Source organism: Trachymyrmex cornetzi, unplaced genomic scaffold (genome assembly GCF_001594075.2).
Source record: "Trachymyrmex cornetzi isolate Tcor2-1 unplaced genomic scaffold, Tcor1.1 scaffold147, whole genome shotgun sequence".
In the NCBI taxonomy this organism is placed as follows: Eukaryota; Metazoa; Arthropoda; class Insecta; order Hymenoptera; family Formicidae; genus Trachymyrmex; species Trachymyrmex cornetzi.
Window position 1 is genome coordinate 6,730,040 of NW_017296059.1, and position 11,803 is coordinate 6,741,842.

Genomic DNA, 11,803 nt, shown 5'->3' on the forward strand with positions numbered 1-11,803 from the left:
ATTATCGCTTTATTTTCAGCACATTTATCCACTTCCTTTTTTAATCAAAAACAAACACGATTGATTTTATCAATGAAGAAATTATTTGCCCTTTACACGAAAGTGTTTGATTTGCTTCATTGCAAGTATAAATATACTTTTATCGTAATAAAATATTATGCCACATTGGCTCGGGCGGTTATGTACTACGTACGCAATCACGAGGAAGGAAAACGATCCTGGGATTTCCGCGAAGTCTCCGATATATCGACATGAAAATTTTCCTTCTTGACCTGAACTCACGTACGGTTCAAGTTAGCCATGCGTACGAGGCGCACGTTGCCGGTAAATCATAGAGGTAAAAGCGCAGAACACGCAGAAGAGGAAGAACTGAATTTACATAGTCGAATGCAGCAGCCCTGCTAGATTTATTATGCGAAATAGGCAAAATACGTGATTAGCGTAGATATTTATTTCACAAGTTTCTTCGTTTATACCACAAAATCACATTTCTTTGTCATAAGTTCTTTGAATAATCTAAAATTCAATTGTAAAATATAAAATTTCCATGACGACAATTTCAGTGCTACGGAAAAGACGATTTTACTGAAGTATTTAAATAATTAACCACATAGATACAGATCTGAAAATAATTGTAACCTGTCGGCTCACATTGGCATTATATATGTATAATTATTCTTTTCCTGTAAAAATACTTTTGTTGGACGATCAAAATAATTATGTAAGACTCTCAAATGATTCCTATAATATCAAAACTTTTTGCAACATTGCTCATCGTGTTTAAGATTGCTACGTAATTATTTAGATGATCCAACAAAATTAGTTTTAAATCTGTATCTGGCTAAATTTTTTAATAATTCAGCAAAGTCATTCTTTTCATGTAAATACAAGATGATATATTGAAGCTATAAGTCTTTCATGTCAAGAACAAGCCAATCATATTACTAAATAATGAAATACGTTTGTATCATAATAATAATAATGAAACAGAGATGATCCCTCTTTTTTGAACCGCACGGGGTCACGGCTTACAAAATTGCTGTGGCAAAGTATAACTGACGTTCCATTTGCTTATCTAAATTGAAACCCCTGGTAACGAGGGAACCGAGGGAAGGTAGCGTGATGTTTTCACAGTGGTGGCACTCACGAATTACACGCAGAGACGCACACAGCCGTACCTGTGTAAATGGAGATATCGGTACACAATAATGTTGCCGGAGTAATTTCCTGTCCGAACTAAAGGCAGAGCTTCATTAGTCGGAAAGCATCGCTAGTTCTTCTTTGTATTACAAAAGTCTCCGCGGTTTAGCTATGCTGTCAGCTTTTCTCCGCGTGCTTTCGTCGAAATGAAGATAAAATATAATCGACTAATATATAAAACGAACTTCGCTTCGACTAAGAGATATTAGAATAACGATAAATTGTTACGCGCGAGGCTCTCTTAAAGAGCGAAAGATTGAATGACCGGCGTATGTCGAACGAGTAACGGTCTCTCCGCGGTTTATATTCCTTTTCCATATGCCCCTTAGTAGCCGAAGACGCCCGCGTTGCGGCGCATCCACGATGTTTTAATACCGTACTAGCACTCGTTGCCTCGATATTTCCTTCGAAGATAAATCGCACGAAGAAAAATTGATTATAATCTTACAAGTTTAGTATAAATATTCCAACTACTTTTGCCAAACTTATGACAAACTTTTGCCTGAAAAAATACCGGAGATGTAAGGTACATTACACTAAAAGAAAAAATTGGCTGCTGCAGCAAATTAGATGGTAAAATATGCCATAGCATTTTTAATTCATAGTTGCAACAGCCAATTTTTGGTTGCTACAGCCAATTAAAAATGCTATGTCATATTTAATCATCTAATTTGTTGCAGCAACCAATCTTTTCTTTCAGTGTATGACGAACTTTTGCCTGAAAGTAAAAAATACCGAAGATGTAAGGTAAAAAGTACATTACAATTATAGTAATTCCATTCAAGTGATTATTCTTTACAGTAAAATAAATCATATTATTTTCAGAACTATAAACACGAACAACTCTCAAAATTTACTTTACGAAATGTAAAAAATACACTGAAAGAAAAGATTTGCTGCAGCTCAGTGCATATATCGTACAATATGGCTATACGAAGATCGCTCATTTACAAAAAAAAATAGTCAATTTTACTGTATAATAGGCGACTGTCTCTATATGGACCTATACTGAAAAAAAAATTGCTGCTGCAGCAAATTAAATGGTAAAATATATCATAACATTTTTAATTGATTGCAGCCAATTTTTGATTGCGTCAGCCTATCGAAACCCTATACTGACATTGCGGATAGGCTAACGCAACCAAAAATTGACTACTGCAATCAATTAAAAATGCTACGCCATATTTTATCATCTAATTTGCTGCAGCAGCCAATCTTTTTTTTCAGTGCAATTCCATAAAATTTGCTAGAATTGTAGTTTATATTACTTTACATTTTTCTTCGTGCGAACATGAAATTTTTAATATCGAAATATTAAAGCGTCATTTTCATTCTTAAATCACAAGCAATTAAATATTCAGCAATATTTCATAAAATTAAGCTTCACAAACAGATGAGGTGTCATTTAATTTCATTTTACTTTTCCTGCATCTCACAATTGCTTTAATGTTCAATTGAGGGGTTCGGCGGAATAAAAGCCTAATTACAAAATCTTGACTTTAACAAAAATGAAAATAGCGTTATACTTTTTTGTTATATACACAAATGAGTACAGAGTATCAAATGAATTTATACAATGTCTTTAAGAAGTTACATGTTACAATACTTCTCTATTACGATCGATATTATATAAAAAAGCTAATCTCCGGAAAAAAGGTCCTAAGTAGAATTGTACCTTTATTCCGCCCATCCTTTTAATAATATTACACAAAAGCTACAACCGTGAACTTTTCCTTAAATTCGTCCACAATGAAATCTTATTAAAATTAAGGCAGGGATATCCGGGCTACCCCCGAGTACACGCTGGTAATCGTTGGGCGCGCTCGTACTTTTCACGCTTCGCGACGCGCGTCATATCTGTTTCCTGGCGATCGTAAACGAGCAGTGTACACGACTGTTAACTACCGAAACGCTTTAATAATACAAAAGCTTAACAGAGAATCGGTGGCGATTTCGCATAACGAAGCGCGACCATTATCATATGACGTGATTCGGATCTTCGATAAACTCCACGCGCGCGGCATAATAATCGATAGCAGATAAAAATGTAAAAATCACGATTCGATTGCAAAATAACCAAGAAAGAAAAAAGAAAAAAATTAATAAAAACATATGCCATTTATAATTACAACGTTCACATGATTTTGTCCACCGACGAGCGACAGAATCGCATATCGATTAAGTCGATATCTTTCAATCAATTCCATGTTTCTTTTACTGTGGTCAAAGTCTCGCTACGAATGCTTTGAAGCGTTTGATGGACCAATTAGAAGAAAGAATTTTACAATCTGACCAATTAAAAAACGCTCAAAGCATTCGTAGCATCGCGTTGACCGTGCCCTTTGTCATCGATTAAATTTATTATTTAACCGACTGATGCCCGTTTCTACCAATGTGGATTAATTTTAATCTTGATTTAATTTACTCTTCTTCTTTTTCTAATCCTTGGAACTAGAAAAAAATGAAAAGTAAGTTGAACCCAGATTAAAGATAATCTACTAATTGATGGAAATGGATCTAAGGGCCATTTCGACCAACTCCGATTATCTTTAATCGACGATCAGATCCTTTAGAATTGACCAATCACATTTGTCATTTCGGTTAACGACAGATGTGATTGGTCGATTCCAATGGATCACATGATTGATTAAAGTTAATCGGAGTTGATCGAAATAACTCTAAGGATGCGATCCATTTACGAGCGCTCATAACATTCACGAGCATTATTTGTCCTTGTTTAATATTCGATGATAAACAACAAGGATGAAATCAGCGTTGTGAACGTTAAATGAAACACACCCTAAAAAAAGGAAGATAATATAATATAGAAAACAATTTTGTAATAATTTCTGATAATGAAAAACATTTCTGTGGTTAATATTGAATTTTATAATACCAGAGAACAATTGATAGAATTCGCCATTAGCGGCAAGTTAATTTTAGAACGAAGATACGTACACGACTCGGTACATGATTTTCATACACATAGAATTTATCGACAATGCGCTGTACGATAGGGCGTGCGCCTTTACGCACAATTTCTGTACGAACGTACAAATCTACCATGGCGATCCGTGAACAATAACTCTTCCTCCACTCTCGGCATTTAATGGCCGGCCATCTATTTATCGTGGAGGAAGAGGAAGCGGCTGATGGGTAGATAGGTCGAGCGTTTTGTAACTAATTTCGCGAGTAAATTGTCCGTAACATTGGTTTGGTGCACTCGGACTAAACTAACGATAGCTAACCGGGGGCTGGAACTGTGTCGGCGTGCCAACGCGTGAATCCTGTATTGTACTCTGATCAGGATTTCGAACCGATATGGATAATTTCAGTCGCGCAAGATTTCAATGTAAATATACGAAAGATGATCTCTGTAATATGATTAGCAATTAAAGCTAAATTTCTAAATACATTAAATCAAAATAATTTCAAGCCCTCGACGATATTTGACGCAAATTAAAAAATATTTGACTTTATTCAACTTTTATGACGAACGCTCATGACGTTATGTTTTTATGTTACGATTAATTACCATTTGTTACTAATAAATAAAAAGTATAGAAATTGACGATATCTTTTGTTAATGATAACGATATAAACTATACTTTCCGTGCTTCGATCTTTGCAAATGGCATCTAGCCGATATCTATGGAGGAAGAAATGGCAATTTCTACAAAGCCGCGATTACTGTTACCATTACGTGGACGCTGTGAGCTACTTGATGATTATCGGAGAAAACAAAGTAACGTAAAAGGGAAAATTGCAACTGCTGCATACTTATGGAAATGTACAATGTGCTCAAGCGTAAATAATAGGGACACGGTAGCAAGTAACGATATTTGCGGGCGTTTAATGCATACGACGTTTTGCGCACGTTCCGCATATTTCTACATTCGTTTAGAATTTAGAATAATCTGTCGACGTAAACTTCGTCAAGCTGGTTCCAACAATACCCTGTAATATCGCGAGAAAGAGAGGAGAAAAAAGAAAAGAGATGCGTACGAAAAGAGCGAAAAAATTGTACAGATTCTTTGGCCACGATTCAAGATAATATTGACGTTTTACTTATCCATAAAATAATAATAATAATTTCTGAGCACAATAATTTGTAATGTATTAAAAAAAACTATAAAACGCTTTTAGAATATTATTTCTATATTATTTCTATAATACACTAATTAATATACTTTCGGTGGTCTAAAGGCTTAGGACGCTCGCACGGAATGCAAAAGATCCGGGTTCGACTTCCGAGGCAATATTTTTCGCAATAAGTTTATTACAGTTTTTTAAGATTAAATTTGGAAAGTTTGGGGGGATTATTAATATTTCAGATTGATTATATTGAAAGTCTGACAACCATATCGGCACGCAATTATAATTTCTAACATTAATTCATTTAAATGAATATATATAATAGTTCAACATCTTAACATTTAGACCACAGTGGCGCTACGTATTTAAAATAATGTTTCTAATATACTTTGCATTATATAACAACTGTAAAAGCGTATAATAATTAATCCGCATACCTCATCCTCTTACAAAGTTAACTGTTATGTACTCTTGGAGAAATAACAACAATCAAAAAGGATGGAAAGAATGTAACGGGGAAAAAAAGTTTGCTCTTTTTGCGCAAATCCCATTGTTGAAGCACATGATCCGACCGCAATCGACCCCAAGTGAGTGCAAGTATAGAACGTAAGTAACTGCACGCCCACAACGTTCGCGATTCGACGTGAGTCACTGGCTACAGGCTGGATAATATGACGACGGGTCGAAGAGTTCTTCGGAATCATAGAAAACATCGGGAAAGGGTCAATTACATCGGTACAGCCTAACTCTTTACATTCGTGTCGATCTGAACTGTCGTTCTGTTTCTACATTCCTATCGCGAGTAACAACATTTTTATCGAAATGCAAAATCAGTTTGTAAAAAATTTGAGAACGTACTCTCTATAATAAATTCTTTGAAGTGAATCTCACTGCAACAGAGTAAATTTCTCTTTAAAAAAATTTTGTTACTTACTTTTTTCAAGAGTAGCAGAATTTTCATTCTTTTGGAGTGAGATGTCATTCTAAAGAAATTTAGCGATAGGACTAATACAAAAGTCGTGTAAGTAATAATTTTATTATGAAGCAATATGTCCGGAAGTAGTATATCTGTAATGCGAAAAGATTGTAATAAAACAATCCTTGCGAGTCACAATGTCTCATTACAAAAGATAAAGAATTTGCCGCCAGCCGGTAGAAATAAGCGAAGCGACACGAACAATATTAGCATCGTATTTTCGGTTAGGTCATCATCTCCGCTCGATGTTAATCGCGCTTCTGCCTTTCCTCCCCGCCTCCCCTGTTCGTATTTGTACAGCGACTGAAATAATCGGCGGTGGAACGGTAATCGTACGCAGTTTTGAAACGAAGGGCGGTGAACCGTGGAAATGGTTCGTCCGGTGGTGGTTGGGATGTCCTTTCTGGCTCGAGCAGCACAATAATCGTGGATTTCCGTCCGCTTATTATCTTACACGCGTCACAATGCGTTTAGATTGCGTCGGGGGTATCGGCTAATTACCGGTCGCGATTTAGTCGAGCGTCCCCGCCCGCCGACGATGGCGTGAGACCGAAATATGTATGTATATCGAGCTGAATTTCTCATATTGAAGAAAATTATTATTGAAAACTGTAAGAAAAACCTAAGCGAAAATATATTAATACATGAATATGACAAACGCAAATGCTGTGCGATACCATATTCAGAATATACACTAGAAAGAATAATTTTGCTGAAGTATCTAAAAATTTAAATACTCTCTAAATTCTTTGGAGTAAAATCTCACTCTAAAGAATGAAAATTGAGATCTTGAAAAAGAGTGGTTCAATTTTCAATCGTTAAGAGTAAAATTTCACTCTTCAGAGTGAAAATTCACTCTAAAAGTTTCCGGGAATAGAAAGATCTGAAAATAATTTTGTTAAACTATCAAATAATTAATATAGGAAATTGAAGTATAAATAGCACACCAGTCGAAATTTTGCTCCTATTTTAAAAATAGTTTTAGAACGTATGTAGATTCTAGAGATTTATAATAGAGTCTAATTTAATGAATTGAGCTCCTACGTTGAGGCTGTAAATGGTAATTATTGAAAAATTTCCTATTTTTAGGTTGAAAAGAAGTTTTCTCTATAATAGAAGCTGTAGATTAAGTAATATTAGATCCTATTTGATTGTTCCAGTATCAATACAAATTTATAAGGTTTAATTGAAAGAGATTCAAAGTAGAATTAAAATGTCGACTTTTTACTGCATTGCAATGCTGCAAAAAGTTGTAACATTCTAATAATAAACTTGAGCATTCTATACAATTGTTTTGATAGTCCAATAAAATTATTTTTAGATCTCTATTCTGGCTAAATTTTTAGATGCTTCAACGAAACTTCTTCCCGTGTAATATTCACAACATTCGTAATGAATAATATTTTTTAATTCTAATCTCAGATCTTCCAAATGTAATTTGATTAATTATATTATTTAGTTACATAATATATTATTGAATTAATTATTTAATAATATTGCATATCCTTATTTTTCGAAAAAATCTTTTTTATTGTAAGAAAATACTGAAATAATGTATTACATACATAAAAAAAATTATAATTACATTATAATTACGATAAATACAAAATTTATAATTATATGCGATAAAAAAGTACAGGACAGAAGTAAATTTTTGGACGAATTATCAAATATTCCATCCACACGGAGAAAATTTTATATTTAAAATTACTATAATGTGGTAGCTACGGTCTTCATGTAAATTATAAGTTTAAATGCTATAGTTATTTTTTTAAAAACAATAATATAACGTAATTTGTACACTTTTTCATAGTAAAAATTTTTTATTACAAAATCAAATATACCTAGCAAATTTTGTTTGCGTACCATAGTAAAAATTAATTGTTTTCATGTTAGAATATGGCTTAACAAAATAATTACTTTATTTATGTGATACAAATTAGTATTACCATAGTAAAAGTTAAATCGGAATCACATGTTGTGAGAGTCCATCGAAAATACAAGACATAGTAACGTGTAATTTAAAATTGTATTAAAACTTAATATAAAATTTTCTCCGTACAACTATCGGATAAAATTGATTCCTTTAGACTTGAACTCACAATTTCGAGAGGAAGTGTAATACTTTCTTTCGCATGATTTTACGGTAATCAGAAATACTAACGTTTTTCGTGAATAAAAAAACAGTTTCGTTATGTATCTGCTTCGCGATTGTTGCAACGTCCAGTCGTTTCTTCCTACCCCTCTTAAGTTTCAAACACTATCGATATTTGACGACGAATCGTGGTTATATACGTCAACACGGTATCCAGGAGTCGATAACGGTATCAAAAAACCGGTTTCCGATTGAAGTAAATAGGTGCTCGTTGTGCAAAATTCGTAGACCGGCTTTTCGTCTCGGCAGAGAGACTGAAACGTCGCGCGTGCCTTTTCTCTTTTGATAACATCGCGAGCAGAAAACTTTCCATACATGATTGATCGATTTCGATTGATCTCAGTAATCAATTTATAATTCGCGTAAAATCATTTATGTATGAAAAAAGAAATGAGAAGAGCCGCATACAGGAGGCATATATCTCGGTTTCTTTTGAGATATTTTACAAGAACTAATATCGCGAGAACTAATTCGATACCAACGCGCTTTCGCAAATTGCATCAAGACGATAAGAACATATACAGCGTCTTTTCAAATTGTCTTTCCAAATGGATATCTTTTTCGTTATTATTCAATAGATATAAATGATTAAGAAGTGGAAAAACGCAATAAAGAAGATGGTCCTCGATATTTTCGTTGAAAAAAAATTGCCTTTAAATCAAAAAAGAAACTGCAATAAGAACAACCGTGTATACTGGCGTGTTTCTGAATCACCCTGTATATATGGCCAACAGATTCATTAACGAAATAGCGGTCTTTACGAAAATCCTGAAGCCTTAACGACAAGCGAAACGGCCTTCGTAATGTGAAAAGTACACGCTCTCGTTCGTGGCGTGAGAGATCGCACGGACGTAGGCACGCACGCACGCACGCACGCACTCACACGTGTGCCACATAGATAACTTCCTTCGTAAGGTAGAAGAGAGGCGTACGACGCGTGTGCCAGACGGACGGCGCGGTATCAAAGGATATTTACCCTGTCAACAGCGTGGCTTTACGTGGCGGAGACGCCGCTACGTCTATAAGGGGAGAACATATAGTACTCACTCGTACCGAGATAATAGTAATGGGTATTATTACTCCGCTCTATTATTTTACGATGTAGCGCTTCCCGGGAATTGATACATTATCGTGGAGTGTTGCGCGCCAAGTCGAGTCGCGCCGAGCCGAAAAACGAGTCGTGCGATTGACGAATGATTAAGAACGTAAATAATCATCATTTTTCCGAGATCTACTATCTACCACTCGATATATCGCCGATGTAAATCACACCGACGCGCTAATGGGAAATCGATAACGGATAGGAATAAAAGCAAATCGCATTAATCATGGTACTTGAGTTAAATTTCAAATGTAATGAGCAGAGTTAAGTATCGATTCCGAACGGATTAGTCCTACCGAGTTTTTTTTTTGTTTTCTTTTCAAGGCGTACCCGATAATCAATATATCCGGAGAAAAATTAACAGCTGTAACATTATTACGCCTAGTTGAAAACCTATAATCTCAGCTTTGCGATTAAAAACTGTCTTAGTCAGCAGAGAGTGACACGTGTGCGGTCGCGTAGATATTTAGATCTATTGTAAAAAGGAAAAGCGAGAATTGAAACGGCTCTCTCAAGTCACTTACTAAGCAAGGTTCGATAAGTATTACTGTTTAATTAAATCAACATTTGCGTCGTGGATGTCGCATACCAAATTAAGTTACGTTTAATTAACTGATGATTCGATTTGTGCCAGGAATACAAAAGTCATGGCATAAATAGACTCTATTGTAATTTTCTCGACTAAACTACTAATCGCTACAAATGGATTCATTCGATTTCTTTTGATCGAGACTCAGACCTATCTTCCTATGCATTATTTAATTCTAAAAACAATGAGAGAAAACTCATTCTTATTTGTTTATTTATGTATCAACAGCTTTGAGTTATTCGTTTTTTAATCGATTTTATATACGTGATGTGATTTCAAAACTTTAAAATTTATTTCATGTTATGAGCTTAATTATATGTACACACGCGTTATCGAATTAATAAAAATATTATATTTTAACATGTGTTTTTTGTTCACACAATATGGCAATTTTACATATCAATATCAAAGAGATGAACATATCTTTCAGGCGTTTATTTTCACCAATGTACCGAGATTAATATCAATCTTAATTTAATTTATTCTTTATCTTTTTCTTAGAACTAGAAGAAGATAAAAGATAAGTTAAATCAAGATTGAAGCTAATCTACGTTGACAGAGATGGGCAAGAGAGTCATGTTTATTCGTACGCAGAGTACGATTTAACATACAAGAAAAGAGTAAATTGTAATACAGGGTCTACAATATAGAAGTCGTAGAAAATTAATCAATCACTCTAAATTTCTTGCAGTAAAATCTTACTCCAAGAAAGTGAAAATACAACCTTCATTTCTTGAAAAAGAGTGACAATTTTTACTCTTTTTAGAGTGATTTTCACTTCAAAGAAGTAAAATCTTACTTTTTTGAAGTGAGATTTCACTCCTTTGAAGTAAAAATTTACTCTAAAAAGAGTGAAAATTGTCACTCTTTTTCAAGAAGTGAAATATTTTTTACTTGTTTTCAAGGGTGGTTGTGTTTTTACTCTCTTAAAGTGAAATTTCACTGCAAGAAATTTAGAGTAATCACAGTCGAATATGAGAAAAACAATCGACTATAATTGATAAATTTTGTACGACTTAAGACCCTACGACCACTATGACTTCTATCGTAGACCCCGTATAAGAGTTTCGACAATTTCCAAGACTAGTCGACTACTTACCTGCATCTGAAGCCACGAGTAGTCGATGTAGGCGGTGGTAGTGGCGGTGACAGCTCCGGTGATCCCGGTGGACGCCGTCGACGAGATCTGCTGCCAGCTGTCCTGCGCGTTGCATCCGAGTACCGTCGCGAGGGGTCCGTCGGGTTGGGCCCGATCGGGCACTATCTGATCGGCGGCGTACTGAGCGGCGTAGGACGGCTGGATCGTCGGCGGCTGGACGCCGACGGCGGACGGTAAACCGGGCAGAGACGCCGGATGAGGGTGCTGCGTAACCCCCGTGGTGGCCGCGGCACCGGCGGGCAGACAGCACACGCTCGCGTCCATCCGTGGCGGCGGAGAGTCGTAAAAGCGTAGCTGCTCCGGCTCCGGCTCCGGCTCCGGCTCCCGTGTCGTCGTCCTGCCGAGGGTTAATCCTCGCGGCACCATCCAACCCACGACCGTTGCCGCTCGCGCCGTGATATTCACCGGCCGACGGCTGAGAGGATCGATTCGCGGAGAGAGATCCTCGGATCCCTTCTCCGAGGATTACTATTTATTTAGATCTTCCGCGGAGGCGCAGCTGATGCAGAGAAGAATCTCCAGACTTT

The 11,803-nt window shown here is 35.8% G+C and overlaps 1 protein-coding gene across 2 annotated transcripts in view; it reads right to left on the reverse strand.

Moving 5' to 3' along the window:
- LOC108757906 (early growth response protein 1) overlaps positions 1 to 11,803 on the reverse strand; it is a 52,449-nt gene extending 40,646 nt beyond the window's left edge. For both annotated transcript variants that reach the window (XM_018502604.1, XM_018502602.1), the window contains exon 1: positions 11,217 to 11,803. In XM_018502604.1, coding sequence (XP_018358106.1) covers positions 11,217 to 11,642 — 426 coding nt within the window. In that variant the 5' untranslated portion in view covers positions 11,643 to 11,803. The remainder of the gene's footprint in view (positions 1 to 11,216) is intronic.